The sequence below is a fragment of the Bactrocera dorsalis genome, chromosome 3, assembly GCF_023373825.1.
Source record: "Bactrocera dorsalis isolate Fly_Bdor chromosome 3, ASM2337382v1, whole genome shotgun sequence".
Classification (NCBI taxonomy): Eukaryota; Metazoa; Arthropoda; class Insecta; order Diptera; family Tephritidae; genus Bactrocera; species Bactrocera dorsalis.
In genome coordinates this window covers 79,750,191-79,774,063 of record NC_064305.1, presented here as the reverse complement: position 1 = coordinate 79,774,063, position 23,873 = coordinate 79,750,191, and the positions used below count along the sequence as shown (strand labels likewise).

The following is a 23,873-nucleotide window of genomic DNA, read 5'->3' as shown; positions in this document are numbered from 1 at the left end:
TAAAACTTTCATTAATTATAAAAATCACCTCTCCCCTACTTGGCGTTAGCGCAATTTTATTGAAAAGTTTTGGCATCAAGCAGCATTTGGAGTTGTCTTGCAGTTAGTGTCAAATGGAAATACATAATATGTGTTTTCGGTTTATTGGTGTTGTGTTTGAAAAGAACGAGACGAAAATTGTGAGAAAATTAAAAATCAAATGCAAATTTAAGACAAATCTCGGAAATATATGTACATATATTTGGATGAACAATCGCAATATTTCTAAAAGAGATGTTATATATACTAAACGCGTAAGTAATTATGCACATTTTTTTAATTACACATTAATTAGTCAGCAGAATACATAAATAACTTATCTTTTGTGCTAATTCATGTTCTATAAAAAATTAGTATAAAATCTGAATATATGGAGGAATTTTTTGTAATAATTATTAGAATTGTAAGTTCTAAATTTTATAATTGTTTGACATTTTATATTTCGAGGAAAATTCTATAATTGCAACTCTGGGCTAACACGCTACTTTTTAGCGAATTGCTCGGCGGCCATGCATTCGCACAACACTGTGCGCGCCATATTGTAAAGTTCTTCAGCTGCAAACCGTACGTACATGAACGGTCGGTGCTAAAAATTTATGTGTGCCAGTTTGTGAAATAGTGAAAAAAATCCAAATTTATCTCATTTAAATAATGAAAATGCTATAAGAGGTGCAGAAAAAACATTATTCGCCAAACATTGAAAAATTTGCTTTTATGTAAAAATAGAGCAAATACGTAAGCAGTAGAAAGAGTTTAAGGGTTGAGTAGACGATTTTGACAATTTTTATAGGAGATGGAATTCATGAATCCTAAATATCGGAGTTAAATACTCAAAAATTTACTAAAAGTTTGTAGAAGAAGAAATCCAAATGGAAAAAGCGCTAGAAAGTCATTTATATATATGTATTTCCTTAGTTTTTTCTTTACTCTTCACTGCTAATTGTAAAAGTGAATAAGCAAAAAGTGATAAAGAAAAGCGACTTCATTATAACTAAAGAAATTATTTAAGGGAAAATTAATATATAACGCATTTAAAACGTCTTATTGTATCTTTGTGCGTATATTTAAGACTGCAAGAAAACAGTGATGAGATGGCTTGCAAAAAACAACTTGAATACGCGGCACAGGAAAACATTATCGATCCTACAAAAGAAAATTTTAATTACGAAAGCACATAGGTGCAGCGAAAAAGTGTTTTAAATCTAACTAATATAAAGTTTAGTCTACATATACGGCACACTTAATTAGTGGGTAAGTGGTATTTAATAAATATTTGTAAAATTCAATATTAAAAGTTGGTATTGTTGTGGAGTAAAAGCTGAATGGAAGTTTTATATTGCATTTCGGACTTTACACTCAAGTTTTACAAAGTAGATGCTCCTGAAATATTTCTATGCACATGCATATATTTCAAAGGACTTACTAAAGTCAATAATTATTGTTAATCAAATATATGTGCATAAACTTATGTGAAATGGTGCATATTTAGTTCATTGTTGAATTCAGGTATTGGCGCTTCAAGATTCAACTCGTAGGTAGAATATCCTACCAATTAACTAGTTTAACAGGTTTTAAGGTTAAGTTAATATTTTTGTTTTGCTTTTACAAATACAACTAAATAAATTCTAACCAAAAATTCGTCATGGCCTCCTTGCTTGTTGCTTTGTTTTTGCACATTTGTTGTTGGCTACGAAGTCGGGGCAAACATGTGGAATTACATTATCACCGGTATTTTTTCATTTTACCCTAAGCAAAGACGCCAAAATACATACGTTAAAAAGTGCAATAAGTTATATACGAAGTAAATGATAATATATTCGTGAGTGTTTAACAATATTATTGTTACAGTGATTTTCTTTTGACCATATGGTGCCTTAAGCTTATTTTTTGATTCTACAGCTGAGATCATTAAGAAGCCACAGCCTTCGAGAACATTATCAACAGCATCAAAAATATATTTTTATCCTTAACTTAGCGTTTCTAGAAATTTGTGAATTTCATATATATTTTGGTTAAGATATTTACAATACTCGGTAAGAATTCATATGAAGTGCAATTGTTTGGTAAACCCTATCCAAAATTTAATACAACCGATTTTTTAAAAAACTTCTGTCAAAATATATGAATTGAAGTTAATTATTTGTCATTACGTTGCTACGTCTATCTGAAATTTAGATACAGATCTACATATGAAAATTCTATAATTTCGAACGTTTATTGTTATAAATCTCTTATATATATATATATTTTTTTTTAATTCTCAAAATCTTGAATAGAAGCCTTATATATATAACTTATCATATAAAACATTATATCTACTTATATTTTATGTGATTTATTTATGGTGTGATCGCCATAGTTTCGCCCTAAAAGTAAAAGAGTTTTTGAGACACAATTAAATGTAGCATTAATTTACAGATAATTTATAGATTTAATACCTAATTAGGTTTACTCAACGTTTTTAACCAAATAAGTGTATTTTTAGTATGGTGTAATTCCAGGCAGCACAACTGTAGTATAAAGTAAATCTTCGAATGATTAATTTCAATTAATCTGCCTAGAAGATGTTTGCGATGGAGAGTCACAAATTACAACTTTTAAACCATTTTAAAACTACGAATTTTTAAAGCATGTTGTGTATATATTTTCTGACCATGTGAACAGTAATTTTAAGTATTTCACGTTCTTTTGAAATATGTAGATTTTTTTTGCTCCCCAGATGTAAATGTATTTTCATTTGTATTTGACGACTGTGAGCTGAAAATGTATTTTGTATTAATGTATCAAAATTATTGAAATAATACAAACCTTGAGTGCGGATAAAATAAATTGTTCTACATTTCAAAAGTTGCGAATAAACGATTCATATGACTTCAGCTGTCTTTAGAACTGTGTTGCTTCTCCAGTACTCTTTTTCAGTTGATAGAAGCACTAAATTTGCAACGACCGCATTTTTTTTATTTAAAAGATACATTTTTAGTGGTATTTATATTTCACATTTACTTGTTTTCGCTCGTAAAATCGTGTTAACTCTTTCAGGCATATTGCACATTGTATCGCCATCTTTCACCTTACGTAAGTGATACGTTAGTGCGCTCACCTAACAGATGAGCACGAAAAGTATAAGTTGAGTGACTAGCAAACAAAATCCAGAAATACACACAGATACTCTCGGTAAAACTCACACCAATATGTTCACGTGCATATGAGAATTTAGTAAAATTGTTGAGTTCATGACTGCGGAGAGATCGCTGGCGGGCGGTTTATTAGTACAGCGGCAACTTTTAGAAAATTGTTGAAGACTATTAGAACGAGCGTTAAAAAGTCGGCACATCCGCCAGGGCAATAAAAACCTTTGAGGAGGCAATGCTTATTCCGATTAATTTCATGCGTCGTTTCGTGTTCATCCTATTCAACACCAGCAACACCAAATCTATTTGTAACTATACTAGTCACAATTCTTGCATTCAAAGCTTTACTAGGTTTGTGACTCCACCAAATCATTTATATGTACATATGTTGAATATGAGTAAAATAAAAGGGAAGAGAACATAAAACCAATGGTGGTTACTGGTTTGGTGATGGCTCATGACTTCCGATACCAAATATTCGACTGTGAAGTTATAAGGTTTTGTGAATGTGGAGTCTGTTGACTTAAAACGGCGCAAACGATGACGTGCCACGAGTTATGCACAATCTCCTCTTAAGTCTCTTCCACATGTGACTACATATACTGAAATTTGTAAACTTCCGTACAATTTTCTTCAAACTTTTGGTTATTAATAATATTAAAATATAAAAATTGCACTTTTTACCTGAATGATGTATTCCCTCCAGCACGTTATCTATGCCAGCACTTCGTTAACACAATTGGATGTTACAAAATTTGTGCACAAATATGCTATGTTCAGGGAATCATAATCAGTGTTCCCAGATTTTATTTTGTTTGAAATATTGTTATACACAACCAGAAAATTTCCCATAAATTCTACTATCTATCTTTTGGCATGTTATTATGTATTAAAACACTTTTTAAATACGTTAAGTTTATTGTTATTGTTGATGCGCTAAATAAATTTTTTTTAGGTTAAATTGTCATATAATTGCGAATACACCTGGTTCCGTTTAAATATAACTCAGTTTATATAATTAAAGAAAATAAAGTTTATTGACGAATGCAAAATTTTGTGATGGATATTAATTTTTATGCTATCGCTACAAGGTGACGCAACTGGCATAACCAAATAAAAACGCCCAGCATCCCTAAATAGAGCAGCAACTTTACGTCAAATTCTGACCTAATTTCTAAAATTAGTACAAAAGATTTAAAATGCAAAAATAATTAATTTCTCATTCATTTATACAAGCATTAAACATTTCGTATCAAGAAATTTTTAAGAAAAATTGCACAAATTAATTAATTTTTGAATCCTTAGCGTTGACGCCGTTTTTATGTAGGTATGCGCCATATAATATCTAAGCGTTTTTGACAGTAATTTGCTAATGCTGATTTTTTCGAGACGACAGTAAAGAATATATAACGGGTTGAAAAAATAGAGCAGAAAACAAAAAAAATTAATTTTTTTATACATAGGTTACTTATATAAGATATTAGATATTTTTAAATAGAAATAATAATTTTTTTAATTTTATTGAAAATTACTTATGACAAGAGTAAAGCCGTAAATGTTAACAAATTATATATAATAATTTGCGTTAGAAATATTTTTGTGTGGCAACACTTGAAAGCCCGTTCGTCAAAAACGACGAGCCTCGTCTTGCTTCGCAGGCAGTCTTTCGAACACTTTGTATTTGCCGTGGTATTTAATCGAAAATGTTTGCGGCGGCGGTAAGATGTAGCAAAACATTTACTCGTAAAATTTTTGTGAATATCTGTAGAAATTCATTGAGAAAGAAATTATTAAAAAGGGAATTTAGTTGTGAAAATTATCCTAAATTAAAAATTAGTAAATAATGGTGTTGAAAGCATTAAAATTATGTGCTTAAAGTTGAGAAAGTGTTGAAAGTGATTTATTTGCCAAGTGAAACATTAAATAAAATTGCGGAGTAAAATTGAGGCGCGAGTAATTATATTATAAAGGAAGCAAGTGAAATGTAAAACTGTAAAGAAATTGAATTTTATAAGAAAAAATCTGTATTCAATAATTGAACAGAGATATAAAACAAAGGCCAACATAAAATTGGTTGCTTTGGGTTTGGTGACGGTGCTGATGTAAGTGTAATTTTTCATATAAACGAGATTTGGCTCAGGTTTTGATACTTCATTGCATATGAAGAACTAAAAAATATTAATTGGGTTGAAATAACCAGAGAGAAGTAATATTTTCTAAAGTTTATTAGCTGCAAAGTTGAAAGAAAAAATACATAAATTTTTAGGTTAGGTCAATTCAATTGGTTTATATACGTCGTTTTGTTCCTCTATTTCACCTCCGCTGTCGTCGTTCATATATGTATACACGCGCGCTCGTGAATATTCAGCATACACATACACATTCTACAATATATGTGTATAGAGTTCAAATTCATACATAAATATGTATACAGTGAGTGAGTGGTTATATATATATATATAGATATATATGAACATTTGCCTTTCTGACAAAAACGTATGACTGGCAACGACGATAAAGTCAACGGCGAGTTGCTGTGTTGGGGCTGAATTTTTTTCGTGTAGATACATATACACTCAAACATATATAAACACGGCGGACAGGGCCGTTGCCATATTACAGAACTAGGAAGAATTTTGAAAGTAAAATCCCGTTTAATTGTAAATAAATATAAATTAATGAAAAGAAGTATTTTACATATAAAGTTAAAATGCACTTAGAATAAATGTGATCGAAATGATTTGAATAATGTTTGTAGGTTTAAAAGAATATAGGGTTAAACGGAAAACTGTAAGTGGCAACAATAGCAAATCGTTTTGTTGTATTCGGACATATTCGGGTGTTCAGCAGTCGTACGCCTTTTAGTGAAAATTAAAAATAAAAATAAAAAAAGCAAAATAGAAATAAAATATAGACAACGAGAATGCTGAGAACGACTTGAAATTTTACTTTTATTTTACTCCTTTGCCTTTATTGTAATTCCGTTTTCATTTCTTGTTTATTTATGGTTATTTGCAAATTTATTAATAGAGACTGAAAATTGAATTTATGAAAATATTCAATAAAAGTGCGAAAAACGCAAATAATCTTTATTGACCTAAACCTCCTTAGGCTAACAAAAAACAAGAGCACAATAGAATTACATGTTAATGTCCATATTCAGTGTTATATGTATGTACATATATTCACTCGACATAGCTTTCTTACAACTTATTATAGGTATACTATGTAACTTTATAATTAATTGTAGCTACGAATGCAAATTATATTATACTTACATATCGAAGATAAGATACCCGCAAAAATGGAGGGAAACCCTATGCATGCCCACTCTATCCCGCCTCAAGAGATACGACTAGTGGCCATTTTCAGTTCATGTAGGTACTGCTATATGAGGAGCTCTTGTTTGGATGTGCAGTGTATATATCTAGTATGCTTCACCCAGTATAGTACAATGACGCGGTATTCGCGGGCGCATACCTCATATTTGTATGCAGCTTCACCACCCCATTCGCCACCAATTTCCTTTCTTCTCCAAGCAAGTCTTGAAATCGCATTCAAATATTCCACTTTGACTACCGTCGGTAGTCAGCCAGTCAGACAGCCACCGTTGTCGTCGTCGTCGTCACTGCTGCTGACCCATTCAAAACAATAACAAAAACAAGGTACTCAAACTACTTGCACACAAGCAATCTCATTTTCAAGGATTGTGTCATTTTATTTCTCTTTTACACTCATTCGATGATGATGTCAAAACTAGTATCGCTCACTGAAGTTGTTTCACTTTAACAAACGTGTTTGTTGCGTTTGTATGGCTCGGTTCGTCGCTTTCTCTTGTTATATACGAGCGCATAATCAGCAAAAGCGACGAAGTGTTTGTATTTTCCTTATCTTTGCTAGTACAGTTTACAATAATAAAATATTCGAATACTCAGACAATGTTTAATCGATTAAAAGTTTGATTTTATTTTTCAAAAATTATTTAATGCTTGTGATGCACTTTTAATAGTTTTTCCTGAGTATGCAAATATATGAATTGACGTGTTTACTTCTCACCATGCTATTTGGGCACATCTTTCTTACCAATTGTACAAACGAAAATTTCGCCAGCGATGCAATGTACAATATACATATGTACATATGCATACATATATTGATACAGGCATCAATGTAAATAAAAATTGACATGCCATGCCTGCTATATAATAAAAAATATTACCGGGCCGCAAATATTATAATTTGAATAAATAATCAAACTAATCGAAGTGAAACATGCATATAAATCATCTTTGATAGAAGTGAAGAAAATTGTTAAACATTACAAAAGTTTAATGTCTAGTTGTTGTTTTTTTTACAATGACTAGGATACAATTTTGATATCAAGAATCAAAGAGAAGAACGTTCTGACACTGAAATATGTATTTGTACATATTATTGAAAATTTGTGTCTGGTTGCCTTCGATTTTTCTAAAGAGATAGGGGGATATAAATTTCACATGCTATTTTGTTTGTATATAATTTTGAAAATCAGTCAAAATAATGTTGGTTATGAACCATGTTATATGGAATTTGGGTTCTCATGCCAATATTGCGATTGACTGAACTCCAAAATCATTTAAATACATTTCAATTCTGGATTTTCCAAACTATATATTGTAAATGTGTATAAATATTAATATATGTAAATAAAAACGTTTACTATCTCATATTATTGCACGTCACACAAATTCGTATATTTATATACATTTATATATACATATATATATATATTTGATTTTTGTTTGTTTTAAATGCTTTTGTCATATGCACATACCTATATTAATCGCAAGCAAGTGCACGCATACGAGCAGGTCAGACTGATGACGATGGATTTGGGCGAACGATATTATTGGTGAACAAGGTGAAGTTTGTGTGTGTGGGGAATGGGGCTTGGTATTTTCTCGTTGAGCTCCAATGGTTTGCTATTTTGCCTACCTTTTTTTCTACTCCCTCCATAGTGTCGCTCTTTACGAGTACATTTTGTATTATATGTATGCATATGTGTGCATATGTAACGTAGTGTGCATTTTGAACTATTTTGTGCCAACTTGGAGAGTGGTTGATTTTCTTTTATATAGAATTGCAATGTATACCTACAAATATGCAAATATTATCAAAATTAAAAAAGATATTTCTAGTGTTATGAAATATTTTTCATTGCTAAAAATTTGAAAATAAATTTGAACTTGCGATATGCTGTAAAACTATATAAATATTTTCCTGTAGGCTATTTCATCCAAATTTCCTCGTGGACTCTAGTTTATATACGGATAAGTAATGTCGATTCGGCAACAAATCTCAAAATGATTTCTGTCGCTTAAGCAACAACACCACAGTATTTTCTTCTATTTCAAATACGATTTTTAGAATAATAATACGCAGTTAATGTGAGTTAATGAAACTAATGGTAAAAATGTGTATGGGGTAAACCAAGTTCCATGGAAATGACAAATTTTCTTCATTTCTACCTTTGTATTAATATGTATACATAAATTTTAACTTATTTTAATTATATATTCATTGTAAAACTAATAAAAAGTTATTTCTGTTTGCTTTACAGATTTAGGATTTAGAAAGCTGCAGATAGATTTTAAAATTGCCTTCTGTGAGTTGACGGCCGCTCACAGCGCAATGAAAAGGCAACAGAGTCATCGGATGCCAATAGAATCAAAGCCGCACCAAACATATAAATATCGTTTAAATAATAAAAAACCCGTATTCATTTCCATTGGGTTTGATGAGAAAGCAAAGTATTATTGGAATTAATAATTAAAAAAGTAAAAACGTCGGTAGTTTTCGACAGAAATCATCATCTCAAGTGATATCTCAAAAGTTGACAGCAATTGAAATAATACATTAAGAGCGTTCAGACTACAATAAAAATTAAGTGCAGCAATTGCAACCAAAATGATGAAACGTACGCGTGTGGATGAAGTCCAATACGGCACGCGCCCTGGTCCTGGAGGTGTGGGTGGTAGTGGCGGTGGAGGAAGTGGCGGGACCATAGTGGGGACCTCTAATCCCGGTAATACAGTTAATATCGGCACTGTTGTTCCCGGTAGTCATGGTAATACTAGTTTAAGTGTCGGTTTGTCTGGAAGTAATGCAACTGGTTCAATCCCACATCATCGCATTTTAATACCGCCACATGGTGGAGCGCAGACAATTGCTTATTTGCCATCAACAACACCAGCAGCGACAAACATGAAAGGTTCTGGTGGAATGGTAGAAAGTAGTACCGGTAGCGGCAATTCCTCGAGTCATGATAATAGTGGAGGACCCAGTGGCAATGCTGCGCAGTTACCTGGGGGAACAGTTGTTACTTCAGGTGGCGGAGCCGCGGGAACTGTCAATGCAGGAACTGTCCACACACAAGCTGTGCAGTATTCTTCAACTTGTAAGTAGATTAAAAGTATAAATAAAATTGTGTATATTATTTTTAATTAGGTATTGAAAAAAGTGTGACTTATTTATTTATTTTATTTATTTAGCCTACAATGTTTCATCAGTATCTTCCAGTGTTGGTGGTAATATAAAAACAACTACAGATGGACCTGTGCAAATTCATGTAACCGGTGGTGGTTCAGGCAGTAATGTACAGAACTCTGCATCGCAGCCAAATTCTCTGCGAACACGTACAATCAGCTCTTCTCAAAATATTACTGTAGGCAGTGGAACTGCACTGAATGCACCACAACCTTTGGCAGTGGTACCACCGTTACCCACAACATCGGGCCAACAGCAAGGTCCTCCACAAGCTGGTCAGCCACAAGGTGGTCCTCCACGACTTAAAGTGGAGGATGCACTTAATTACTTGGATCAAGTAAAGTTCCAATATGCTGATCAGCCACAAATTTATAACAACTTCTTGGATATAATGAAAGAATTCAAATCCCACTGCATTGATACACCTGGTGTAATTCAACGGGTGTCAACTCTTTTTAAAGGGCACCCAGAACTGATTTACGGCTTTAATATGTTCCTGCCAGCCGGTTACAAAATCGAAATACATTCAGATGAATTAGGTGTTTCAGTACCCGTTGTATCAATGCCATCAGCGTCGCCAAACAGCTTGCACGGTAGTATGTCTAATATACCAGGAAGTGTTGGCAATATCCAAACACCACTAATACTTAAATCAAATCAGAGTAATTCAAGTAATACTACGAGTACTATAGAACTCCAACAAATACATGGTACCAGCAGCAGTAACGCAAGTGTGGCTGTCAATCTGATGACACACGGTGGCGCATCGTTGTCCCAAACAACAATACATGCACTACAGTCACCGGCTTCACAATCTTCGCCAAGTGGACCGGGAATGACTCAACAACATGCTCAAGTTTCTGTATCGCCTGCGCCATCGTCCGTTGCCCAAATTCAGAGTGTGACAGTGGCACCAGTTGCGGCGGCACATTTACCACAAAATTTTTCACGAGATCGAGAGCGTCCTCCTATAGCTCCGGCCATAGTCACTAGTAGTATAGGTGGCGGTCCACCCACACTTAATGCGCTTGGGGAATTAAATCCACAAATAAACAACACTGTCAGTAGTGGCAATATCGGTAATACTGGAGGCAATGCACACCATAATCTCCACCACATTCAACAGGCGCATCAGTCATTACTAATGGGGGAAACTGTAGGCCAACAAAATCAGCCGGTCGAGTTCAATCATGCGATATCGTATGTCAATAAAATTAAAGTGAGTTATTAACAACAATATTAATTTAAACCGAAAAAATTTCATGTTTTTCCTCTTACCTTTTCAGAATCGTTTCCAGAATAAGCCGGAAAAATATAAAAAATTCCTCGAAATTCTTCACACTTATCAGAAAGAGCAGAAAGTGATTAAAGAAGGTAGTCCCAATCAAGGAAAGACATTGACCGAACAAGAGGTCTATACACAGGTTGCAAAGTTATTCGGTCAGGATGAGGACCTCTTGCGTGAATTTGGTCAATTTCTTCCGGACGCCACGAATCATCAAGGTGCGCAATACATGTCCAAATCGCATAACGACCACAAACGTTGCAGTTCTAACATAGCTGTGGGTCCAATGGCTAACAGTGTTAGTGGCGCTATAAGCGTTGGAGGCGGTAGTGGCCATCATATGTCTATGCCCTCAGCTTCTAGCTCGCCGCTACATCTCAATAGTGGCGCAACATTGTCACAAATTGGTGGTGGTACGCATGCAACGGTATTAGGAAACTTATCTGCTGTGAATACGAGTGTAAGCATCAAATCGTACAACAACACCCAACAGCAGCCTCAAAATCATGTGATCAGTGCGAACGCGGTTGGAGGCCGCGGTGGAGACGTAGATTATGCACATCACGTAACGCTTCATTCTAGTAGCGGCGTTCATTTGAAAGTGATACATGATGGTGTTCACCACGATTTAAATGTCGGCTCAAATATGCGCAACTATGAGAAGGACACGCACCGCAGCAATCACCACGCTATTACGGGTCTGAAATACTCACACGGAGCAGGCTCTAATGTTACTGGAGTTACCAGCCACTCTTCGAAGAAGTCGCCAAGCTACAATTCCGGATTTGGTGCGATAAGCGGCAGTGGCAATGCATCAATGAGTAGTACTAGCGGAATTGATCGCACGTCGATTAATATGAATTATTCGCACCAAGTACTCGGTCACTTATCGGCAACGCGTCGTCCAGCAATTGATGATGGCGGTAGTGGCAGTGGCGGTATGGGTGGTGGACCACCGCCGCCTAAAAAGCACAAGCCAATTTGTAAGGACATCACCTTTTCGGAGGCATCGCGTAAGTGCACCATATCCGACGCGGCATTCTTCGATAAAGTGCGCAAAGCATTACGAAATCCTGATGTGTACGACAACTTTTTGCGTTGTCTAACACTATTCAACCAGGAGATTGTGTCAAAGACTGAATTGTTGAATTTGGTAACGCCATTCTTAAGTAAATTCCCAGACCTACTTAGCGGATTTACAAAATTTTTGGGACAACCCGTGTCACAAATGTCTTCGGGCGGTAGCGGCGGTACTGGGACCGGCATATTTGGCTTGGAAGAAATACCAATGCAATCCGCACATCGGCAAAGCGGCAGCCTAAGTAATTCAGGTGCAATAAACGATCGTCAAGGCAATCATCAAGGCGGTGAATTGGCACAGGATATCGATTTGACCTCGTGCAAACGACTTGGTGCTTCCTATTGCGCCTTGCCACAGTCAATCGTACCGAAGAAATGTTCTGGTCGTACAACGTTATGCCGTGAAGTTCTAAATGATAAATGGGTGTCCTTTCCAACTTGGGCCAGTGAGGATTCGACATTTGTAACTTCACGTAAAACACAGTTCGAGGAAACAATTTACAGGTGGGAGATTAAAAACTTTTAAAGCTTTTTATCATTTTTGTTTGTCTTTGAGTGCATTTCATCCTCGTCCAAAACACATAACACTTTAATTAAAATTCACTTTTTGTATACAAACAAACAAAAAACACTAAATAAATATCTAAACCACAAAATTCTAATCAAAGGAATATTCACAGGACGGAAGACGAACGTTTCGAATTGGATGTAGTAATTGAGACTAATAGTGCAACAATTCGTGTACTCGAGGGTGTGCAGAAGAAAATGTCACGCATGTCACCGGAGGATCTGAGCCGATTTTATTTGGACGATTACTTAGGTGGCACCTCACAGACGATTCACCAAAGGGCTATACACCGGATATATGGTGATAAGGCAGGCGAAATAATACAAGGTCTGAAGAAGAATCCCTCTGTTGCGGTGCCAATAGTGCTCAAACGATTGAAAGTAAAGGAAGAGGAGTGGCGCGACGCACAAAAAGTAAGTTTTGCTTTCTTTCGGTTGATACTTATGAAATCTTTTATTGAATCTTTCAATTTCAAATTATTAATTTATTTGAATTTTCACGTTTCGTTTTATTAGGGCTTCAATAAGCTGTGGCGTGAGCAAAACGAAAAGTATTACTTGAAATCACTCGACCATCAGGCAATCAATTTTAAACCAAACGACATGAAGGCGTTGCGTTCCAAAAATCTCTTCAATGAAATTGAAACATTATATGATGAGGTATGTAGCGACAATTAATTTTAATAACTTTTTTTACCAAAATTTTCAAGTAAAAAAAAAATAATTGTTCTCTCTTGTTTCGATTAGCGCCACGACCAAGATGATGAAAATGGTGAACCTATTACTGGACCACATCTCGTGCTGCCATATAAAGATAAGACCATACTGGATGATGCAGCGAATTTGTTAATTCACCATGTAAAGCGTCAGACTGGTATACAAAAGCAGGAAAAGACTAAAATTAAACATATATTGCGGCAATTCGTGCCCGATTTGTTTTTCTCGGCCCGTCAACCATTAAGTGACGATGAACGTGAGGACGGTGAGTCAGTTGCTTAGCAAATGCAAATTATTATATATTTATTCTACATAAATACATTTTAAATGTTAGATATTATTTAATTACATATTTATTTTATTTCTAAAAAAAAACTTCTTTATACATAACCTTTAAAATTTTAACTAACAAATTATTTATTTACATATGTTACACTTATTAAATATGTTACGATTCTATGCATTTAATTTAATTATGTTAATTAGTTTCAATTTGAATTTGTTTTTTTTCTGTGCCTGATATAAATAATTTAGTAAATGTTTTTTTCTTCTCTTCTTTTTTCTTAACAATCAATCCATTATCATCTACCTCTACATTCTCATCCACTAATAAATACATTAAATGTATAATTAAATTTTTGCACTTTATTTGTTATTAAACCTTTGAATTACTACCAACTTTTCACTATCGCATTTTTACCAATTCCTTTAACACACAAAATTAATTATTTGCACGCTATCTGCACCTATTAATCAACCCCTTACTCTAAAATCATCCTCGACACTCACAATTTCGTTTCACGCTTTGCCATGCTTCATATTTTTATCTGTAAAGTATTCCCATTTTTAATAGATGACAACGAAAAGATGGATGTCGATTGCAATACAACAGGTAATCGAAGCGAACGTGAGTTACATGCCAGCAGCGGTGGCTGCAAAGGGAGTAGAACATCAAGTGGTAGTACATCGAACACCGATACAAATTGTGGTGCAATAGGCAATTCCAAGTCCGATGGCACTGGTTCGCATGACAAAAATTCTTTAAATTCATCGACAGATAATAGCATTTTGTTGGAAAATCACAAGAATGGTGAATCGAGTGCATCAGCTGTAAATAGTAATAACAGTAGTGGTCAAATAGCCGTTGCGGATCACAACACTGGTAATACATCTGCGTCCAATACATTGAGCGCGGGTGAAAAAGCCACCTCCAATAAAGATTCCAACTCGTCGTCGCTGGCTAAGAACCAAGTCAACAATATTAACGCTGTCGACGATGTGAATAGTGCAGGTCGTTCGTCAGCCGAAGCAATGACCAAATCCAACAGCACTGTAGCATCTTCTACAATATCCTCAACAGTAATGGTGTTGTCTGAAAATAAGACACAAGGAAATAGTAATGTGACCGGCGCTGCTACAGTCGAAAATACATCTGGACACAAGGATACAGCCGGCATCACATCATCATCTAGCACAATAACACCAACTGGGTTAAAAGCTAGTGGAATGAAAGATGCAAATGACAAAAATAATAGCAATGCTGCCGACACTAGTGCGGGTACCAATGCAACAACTGCCACCTCAACTCATGCCAGCGATTGTAATTCTGTTGATGCAATAAAGATGGAAATTAAGGAGGAAACACCTGATATGGATGTGGACATACAGCTGCCACCTCATGCTGTCAGTAAACATTTGGTAAGTGTTTAATGTCTTGAATTTTGAACATCATAAAAATTTAAAGAAAATATCTATCAAATAGAGTGAGAATGAAAAATTAGAATTTTTAACTAGTAACAATTAGCGATTTTTCGACTCGTTGTTTGTTGGTATAGCCAACCTAAGAAGAAAGTTATTTGTGTAATTTTTTTAATACACACGCATTTCAATATACATTTTGCCATATTTTTTCGTTACATTATAAGATTAATTTTTGACTATATCAAATATTTGGTGGTAAAAATCGTTCTCATGCTACACATTTTTTACATACTTTCTCTTTAGAAATTTGTTCTCAACATCAATTTAAATATTTTTTTATTATAATAATATTATAATTTGTGGTTTGATAATAATCTGATAATTGCATTAATGTATTATAATAGGAGGAGGCGTACACACTTTTCTTTGCCAACAACAATTGGTATTTATTTTTGCGACTACATGCCATTTTATGTGAGCGGTTGTGCACAATGTACGAACGAGCGCAAATGTTGGCTATCGAAGAAGAACGTCACCGTTCAAATCGTCGTGAAAGTACAGCGACAGCTTTAAGACTGAAACCGAAACCTGAACCACATGTGGATGAGTATTATCCAATTTTTTTGGAAATGCTGAAGAATGTACTTGATGGTAATATGGATTCGAATTCATTCGAGGATTCTATGCGTGAAATGTTTGGCATACATGCCTACATCTCCTTTACACTCGACAAGGTTTGTAATGCTCATCTTTACGTTCTCCATGAAATATATAATGGATTTCTGTTTTTTAGGTGGTTTCGAATGCTGTTCGCCAGCTGCAAAATTGTGTCACTGAACGCGGTGCACTTGAGTGTGTTGAACTGTTTCATCATGAGCAACGACGTGGTGGTGCAGGCAGTTATTGCCGTGAAGCGCAGAAGAATTACGCCAACGAATTGGCATACCAGCGCAAAGCTGAGGCTAGTTTACACGAGGAGAACTGCTTCAAAGTATATATTGTAAGTTTTCCCTATTACTTTTCATAAATACTTTATTTGTTTTGCGCAATTTATATACATATATTAATAAATACTTTTTTTTTGCTATATTTTTGCAATAGTACAAAATTGACTGCCGTGTAACAATCGAACTGCTCGACACTGAAGTTGAAGAGGCGGAGAAGCCTTTAAATAAAGTGAAATCTTGGAGTAAATATGTAGATCGTTTAGCTAATCCCGCCGCGAATAGCATTAGCAGTCAAAATGCTGCAAATTTGTCCAACGCAAATATGGGTGGCGGCACTGCGAGTAATCCTAGTGCCGTTAGCAACACAAGTAACTCTAATGCGATGGGCATGCCGACCATGTCAAGCAGTCTAGCAGGTGCAAACGGCGGTGAAATTAAGCTTGAGCGCATGGATGATGACGCACTGGTGAGTAGTTAACTATTTGTGTTTCACTACTCTTATACTTTTAGATAGCTTTTTCGTTTATTATTTGAATTTGATTATATTATGTTTTTTAAGTTTAATTTCTTCAATTGCCGTTTAGTTTTCTCGATAAGTATTTGGTTGCATTATTGTGTGGGAGCAATTGTTGCTAAGGGTAAAACATGCGAATTACATTAAAATTTACACTGCCCTTATGGAAGCTAGTGAAAATAATTTGAGAAAAGCAAACCGTTTATGCTAATTTATTTTTGATTTTTTTTGGTTGTGTATAAAACAAATTGAGAAGGAGTCGAGAAAGAGAGCACTGAATGAAAGTAAGAGAGAGAGAGAGAGAAAGAAAGAGATGAAATGCTATTTAACATATATTTAGAGAATTCAGTGCGTTTTACAAGAATGTACATATGTATGTGTAGTAATAAAAAAAAAAAATATCTTAAAAAATTCTCTTATACGGCATAACATATTGATAGAAACTTGTTAGAACTAAAATATGTCGATAATTCAAATTTCTCTTATTGTTACTGTAACAACTTTTTGTATTCTCAAATGTTCTATAATGAAAATTATGGCAAAGACCTCTCGGCATCATATGAAACTTAAGATCGTTTGGGTTTCACAGACCCAATTGTCATAATCACGACCTCTATTTGCTGCCAATAATGCTATATAAAAAAATATTGGAATTACTTTTATGTTTCCGTCTTTGTTTTGTTTTACAATTTTAAATAAATGAATTATTGGAGAGTGTAATTTATTTTAGCCCTGTTCTTTGGTTATAAGCTCCCTCAAGTACACAAACTGTTTGTTTTGATGAACTAGCGCAAAGAAAATATGGAAAAATATAAATTTTCTCAATTATTCACTAATAAAATTAAATTTTAATCGGCACATACTCTTGTAAAACAAACTTATACATACATACATACATATAACATGATAGTCGTACTTACTTAAGTTACTATAATTTAGTATATTAGAAAAATTAGCACAGCCTAGGGATATTAGTACCATATAGGGTTATTTTAATATGAACGGCCCTCTTCGATTTTTCAAGTCCATTTTAATAAAAATCTCGAATTTGCCTCACCTTCCTTCTATCTCACCTCACCGAAATCACAATTGACACCGATGCAACACTTTTATTTATGACTTAGCTCAGTTGTATACATGTACATAAATGCTATATATTATTAATTTGATTTGATTTGATTGGTTTGATGCGTTGCTTGAATGTTTTGCTGTAATAACTTCTGTTGTGTGTTTGTTATTTGTGTTGCTTTGTTTTTTCGTGGTATAATTTAGTTCAGCAATGGTTCGTCCTTAAAAGTACAACTTTCACTCACCACTCTTCACTTATGCAAACGAATAAGTCGCCTAAAATCACTAATTAATGCTTTTTTGCATTTCTTCTCATTTTTTTCAATTTTTCGTACCAGGTCAAACCCCCCAACAAGGCTTAAAAAATCAAAAACAAAAAAGATCAAAATGAGCGATTACTAATAAATAATGTAAATTAAATGATTTTAACATTTTCTTAACTAATACATTAAGGGAGAGAAAGCATAAACAAAAAATCAGCAAACAAAAAAAAAAAACAAAGAAAAGAAAAAGGAAAATTCACTGCAAAAGATAAATGACTAAAGAAGTGATGCATACCTAGATATGAGCATATATTTCTAATCCTACACATTTTTCACAACCACATGGAACATAAATGCACATTTGTAAATTTGCAGTAAATTTACCAAAACGCTGTATAAAACGAAAACAATTTTTTTTTTAATTTTTCCACTTTAACTTTTATATTTATAACCTAGCTTTTGTGGAAGACTAAACTCTTCTTCAAATTTGAGGTCTAAATTCCCCTACATATTTCTGTTTCTACATTTTTATTTAATTTTTTTCTGTAAACGTGCTGCGAAGAATTATATGTGTACTGCAACGCGCGTAACACTAGTGCCGATAGCGCACCACTATATCATATAGCTGCCATACAAAGATATCTATCAAAATGAAACTGAAGACCGACCTTTTCATGCACTTTTATACTATAAGATATGCTCACATTGCTTCTTTCTGTTTTGTATGACTGCAATTAATTTGTTTGCAATTTTTGAAACCTCGAAGCACCCAACGATTTTTTCTTTAATTTCATTTATTTTTTCTTTAATTCGTGTTTGTTGAGCAGACTTGCATTTGGTTGTGATTTGTTGATTTGTATGAGCTTTAATTCCGTTTCGATTTAATTATTCCCTCTCCATTGTACATTCAGTTGTGCGTGCTCATTATGTTGACATGACAACAAATTCTTGTAAATACATTTATGTATATAAAACTTAATTTTAGATCACTTACTAATAAAGAAATAATGGAACCAAGCGTTTCTTTAAATAGGCACTTGTTATCCTTTAAATATAAATTTTGATTTCGGTTCTGCATACAATCTAATTAAGAAATATATCGATACATCAATAAAAGCTAAGTTAACTTAATTGTAAAGCCAAACTAAATATAACTGTATAATATACTACGCAAAAGCAATCTGTAACTAGTTGAATAGCTTTGAAATGTAGGTAATTTTAAAGTTAGTGAGTGGCTAAGGCCAAACAGCAAATAACTTTTGGCAAATAAATATTAAATATATGCGATTGTTTTTTATAAGAAAAAACCTCTACTAGTACATTTACGTTGCACCACAAACTCGAGTTTGACTTAATGTGTATATTTGGCGGGGTAAGTTCGCGTCAAACGCCAAAAATGTCTGATGAACTAAAATTTGTGGCGCAAAGTGATGGTACTATAGACTTTAATTAATCGATAAATGGGTCTGTGCCACAATTCAAGGGTGTTACCTACTAAATTTTTGCCGGGCGGGTATTTGTTGCGCATAAAATTCCAACTTAACAAACAAAAATTATACAACTGCTCTGCTAATCCTTTTACCCAATGGCTGTAAAAGTCCCAAAATAAGGTAAGTTCAAAATGTGCGACAGCAATATTAAATCAGCTGACAAATACTTTATTATATGTTGTGGTAATTTAAAATGGAGAGGGCTGCCACCATTTAAAAATGTTTTTTATTTATGTTTCTTTTTTTAATGCCCGTAACTCTTTTATACAGTGTGTGTATGTGTGTTCCTTTTGTTGTTGCTTTTTTAAATATTTTTTTGTGATACAATTTCTTACATTTATGTGGATATCTTAAAATGCATCCCTTTGATTTTTTTTTAATTTCCATATTCCATATTTTTATTAAAAGCTAATTATAGAGAGTGTGGTGTATAGTTGGATATCAACATGTTAAATTTATATAAATTTTGTACGATTACTCTTTGTTTAGCATATTTTTTGATGGATTAAGTGATTTTTTAGTTTTAGCTACTTTGCCAGGCAATTTTGTTATATCTACTTATGTATGTTTGAGGGTCAGTTATATTATATGTAAATATATATTTATGTGTGAATAGTTGTATTTTCTTAACAAAACCTCCGTTGCGAATGTTATAGTTGAAAAAACAAAAACGCAAAAATAAGCTCGTTTGACCTGGTACTTATATATTTCCATGTTCGGACACTATCCGAAGCGAACATTATGCGTTCATTAATTTTTCTTATAACTTTGCGAAATATCTATATTTTTACATTTATACAATACTTCTTGTTGTAGCATTCGTTTATTTTCAATTAGCTTTTAATATATTTAAGCATATTTTAGTTATTTGCATGCAATACTATATTATGAAAGCAACAAATACACCAATTACAAAAAATTTGACAAATAAACTAATTTTCTTCAACTCCTCCATCTCTTTATTCACAGGATGCGCATATTACATGTAAAGCTCGCTTTCTCAAACGCAACAAGCGGCTGGCCTGCATGCGCGCAGATCAGCAGACACGTTTGCAGCAATTAAAATCGGCGAACGCCACAACGAACACCGGCACCACAAATGCGTTGAATAAAGCTTCCGCTGCAGCAGTGGGGAATGTAGCGACAGACGCTGGAAGCGCCAGTGGCTCCACAGACAGCAATGTGAATAGCAGCAGCAGCAGCAGCAATAACCCGGCGATATCTGGCAGCGAACCGCACTGGAGTTGGAATAAGCGACCGCCAGAACGCGTTGGCAGCATTGTGGTGGGCAGCGGTGCAGAGAAGTACTTCGTCAACGATCGCGACGAAATCAAATTCAACGCATTCGGCCGCCAAGTAATAGCGATCAACAAGAATCTACAATTGTTCAAATGGGACTCGGTGCGGCGTGCAAAATTGGTGAGTACTGCTAAAGAGCAAAATCTACGAGCACATTTTAATTAATTTTATTTGTGTACATTTTATTTACTTTTCAATTTTACCTTATAGTCACACACTTATGTAACGCAACGCAAACACAAACTATTTCAACGTTTTACACAAAAGTGGCTGGCGGAGCACGTTAGCGAACAGGCGCAACAGCAATGCACGGACTGGCTGCTCGGCAAGACGGTGCCAAACAGCGGCAGTAGTAGTAGTGTCAACTGGGCGCTGAAAACCAAGGTGATACCACAAAATGATGTGAAACGTACGCCATACCGTGTTTACAATCGTTATAAAGTGACATTCAGCGGCAATGCGAACAGTTGTGCAGACGTTGCTAGTGGCAACAATAGTGGCGTCGCTGGCGGGGGCCGTGTGTCAAGTAGTAGTAGTGGTGGTGGTAATGCGCCGGTAGCGGATACTCATGCCACAACGACATCAACGAATACGACGCATTGCAATAGCACGGCACAGTCGCAGACGTCATCTAATACGGCCACACTAGCAAATGTCGGTGGTGGTGGTGTACAGGCGACTGCAAGCGTAGCGGCGGTGACGACGCCGTCGGCTCTAACATCCACAACAGAAGCATATAAATTAGCAACAGGTAGTGGCAATAATAACACCAGCAATACCAACAATCGACAATTGGAAAGCTGAATCTGACCGAAAAATGCGGTGAGCGCCAAACGTCGACGTTTAAGCGAACGCGCACAGGTGTGATTTACAGCAAGTAATACTAAAACAATAGCACAACAAAAAAAAACACCAATTATGTAATGATAGCAGCTAAATAAAGAGCCACCAACGGGGAAATATCGAAATTGGCGCTTTCATAATGCAAGGCTATTTGATTTGATGCCCAGTTATGTGTATAAATTTTTTTTCCTTTGTTCATAAGATTATTTGTTATAAGTTTTGAATTTTTGCTATTTAATACAAATTTTAGGCATTAAGAAATACATATTTTCCATATTTAACTATAAAATTACGTTTTTTGTGTTTACTAATTTATTTTGAAAAGTAGAAAGTAGTTGTTAGGATCGTGAATAGCTGTAATTCATTTTTAAACTTACTCTACTCGGTACAACTGAGCATAATAACTACATAAATATACATACATAATATCTAAGTTGTGCTTCTTAATTACAACTTCCGTTTGCAGGCCTAACACTGCATTAGATGTAGACAAAAAAAAATAAATGGAAGAGCAGCTTATTAACGTGTACACGTACTAGTTTGTTATGCAACTATAAGTTAAATTTAATTTATAGGAGTCTAAATATATCACTAAATATTCAAGAGAAAGAAAAACAAAAACAAAATTTGCTAAGGATTGATAATATGTAAATATAGTGTACACTTGTATATGTAAGGTAATAATCGTAGTCCACAAATCAATGCATTAAGCTATTTATTTTGGCGCGTGTAACGGAGTTAATTTTATTTGCTTTAGATGCGGTTAATATCAGAGATATGCTTAGATTAATCGTTAAGTCTGTAAGTATGTTTTTTTTTTTAATTCTTGCTTGTAAATAGCAATAATTTTGTAGAGCAGAATAACACAGGTTAGAAAGGAAATAAATTATCATAATAATAATATGGAGTATATAATATAAAATGTGAAATTCTAACAAATAAGCATTTTTTTTCCTAGTTATATTAACTTTCAATTAAGAGTTATCGTGTGAATACAATTATTTTGTAATGATAAACGGATTTATTGAAAAATACATATAATAAATGATACATTTGAAAAAAAAAAAAATACGCTTGTATATGTTTATTTATTTAACTAGAAATCAACTTAAATTTTAAGTGTGTTAATGTATATGTTAGTAACAGTAAGTAACAACAAATGCTTAAAACAAGCAAAAACGTTAATTTCGGCCGAAGCTTTAACACACAGTCTGATGGAGGCTATATGCTAAAGTGGTTCGATTTGAACAATTTATGCGGAGATTGCAACATTGAATTGGACAATAATCTATGCCAAATTTAGTCAAGATATTTTCCAAATAAAAACGTTCTTCATACAAAAATTTGATTTTGATCGTTCAGTTTGTAAGGCAGTTATATTCGAAACTTGTGCGATATCGGCGGACAAAGTAGCAGTCTTCTGGGTGAAAAAAGGACGTTTGCGACATTTCAGATCTGTATATCAAATACTGTCAGTATTACAGTAGTACATACAGAGATGCGGTCATGTCAAAATCATCTCAGCTCGTCACGCCGATCATGTATGTGTGTATGTACATATGTATACAAATATTTTATATGGTCTCTGACGTTTCTTCTGGGTGTTACACACATCGTGGCAAACTGAATGAATATACCCTGTTCAGGTTATAACGAATCTCATAAAAATTTCGGTATATTTTTACTCACCCGCAACAGAAGATTAACTTTCACCGTCGATTACTTCTCACCACTAAGTGCAATCTGCTTGTGATAAATTATTCATTAGATGTCGAAATATCTAATTGGTAGTCCAGCAAAACTTATACGAATAAGGAAGAATTTAACGTTATTAATTAACCTTGACATTCAAAATCACATTCTCATTGTTATTTTGACAGCCAACACTACTTTATTCCCCCCAGTTCACGATTTCGGCAAGAGTACATACAGCGCCGCAATAAAGTCATCAAACATGCTGGCCGGTAACTTTGAAAAAAAATAAAGAAAAGTTGTTAGCAAAAACCAGGCACTCAGAAGGTACAGGTCTAAGACACAATTCCCTATGAATAAATCCGATCCTTTAGTTAGTCGTTAGAATCATATTGGTGCGGGCATAAGAAGAGGCTTCTTTAGTTGCTCGGATTTTTTAAACTTTTAGTTGTTAAAGCGGAGAAAACTATTGAAATATTTTTGAAAGAAGTTTAATTGATGAACTTTTAACCGGAAACAAACTGGGTGCATTCCAGTTATGTTGAACCGACTGTCGTGGAATGTTTTTAAAAATTCTCAAATTTGGCTTTTCTGTGTAAGTACATATGTATGCAAACAGTTCAAACTGTACGTTAAATCGTTTCCCCTACCTCCTTTACGTCCTCTTCACGACCACAGATCACCGGTAAATTATATTTTCTTCATTTTTTGT

At 34.3% G+C, this 23,873-nt stretch overlaps 1 protein-coding gene and 1 long non-coding RNA gene across 13 annotated transcripts; one reads left to right on the top strand and one right to left on the bottom strand.

Annotated features, from left to right (window-relative positions):
• Positions 1–569: 569 nt before the first annotated feature.
• LOC105229959 (paired amphipathic helix protein Sin3a) lies at positions 570–21,945 on the top strand. Of its 9 annotated transcripts, none has more exons than XM_011210478.4 (14): positions 570–708; positions 1,109–1,290; positions 8,770–9,606; positions 9,701–10,914; positions 10,982–12,564; positions 12,729–13,041; positions 13,144–13,287; positions 13,375–13,609; positions 14,180–15,042; positions 15,450–15,779; positions 15,839–16,045; positions 16,147–16,458; positions 20,297–20,746; positions 20,837–21,945. In XM_011210478.4, exons 3-14 carry the CDS (start codon positions 9,117–9,119, stop codon positions 21,428–21,430), a joined length of 6,735 nt encoding a protein of 2,244 aa, XP_011208780.2. In that variant the 5' UTR covers positions 570–708; positions 1,109–1,290; positions 8,770–9,116; the 3' UTR covers positions 21,431–21,945. The 9 variants fall into 9 exon arrangements, with proteins under 9 accessions (XP_011208780.2, XP_029407682.2, XP_049308261.1 ...); XM_011210477.4 differs by having other exon boundaries at positions 576–774; XM_011210476.4 differs by having other exon boundaries at positions 576–798.
• Positions 2,242–4,170, bottom strand: LOC105229958 (uncharacterized). 4 transcript variants are annotated; one of them, XR_007422307.1, is made up of 4 exons: positions 3,855–4,170; positions 2,848–3,801; positions 2,478–2,796; positions 2,242–2,405 (listed from the first exon to the last, which is right to left on the bottom strand). It is a non-coding gene; the product is annotated as an uncharacterized LOC105229958 (long non-coding RNA). The 4 variants fall into 4 exon arrangements; XR_007422308.1 differs by having other exon boundaries at positions 2,848–3,772; positions 3,848–4,169; XR_007422306.1 differs by having other exon boundaries at positions 2,848–3,786; positions 3,855–4,169.
• Positions 21,946–23,873: the final 1,928 nt, after the last annotated feature.

What these genes read in the sequence shown, in the direction of transcription:
- LOC105229959 (XM_011210478.4), top strand. Translation starts at nt 9,117, where the DNA reads ATGATGAAACGTACGCGTGTGGATGAAGTCCAATACGGCACGCGCCCT. An exon ending in CGTATGTCAATAAAATTAAA is followed by an intron (nt 10,915 to 10,981) that starts GTGAGTTATTAA and finishes TTACCTTTTCAG; the next exon opens with AATCGTTTCCAGAATAAGCC. An exon ending in TCTCCTTTACACTCGACAAG is followed by an intron (nt 15,780 to 15,838) that starts GTTTGTAATGCT and finishes TCTGTTTTTTAG; the next exon opens with GTGGTTTCGAATGCTGTTCG.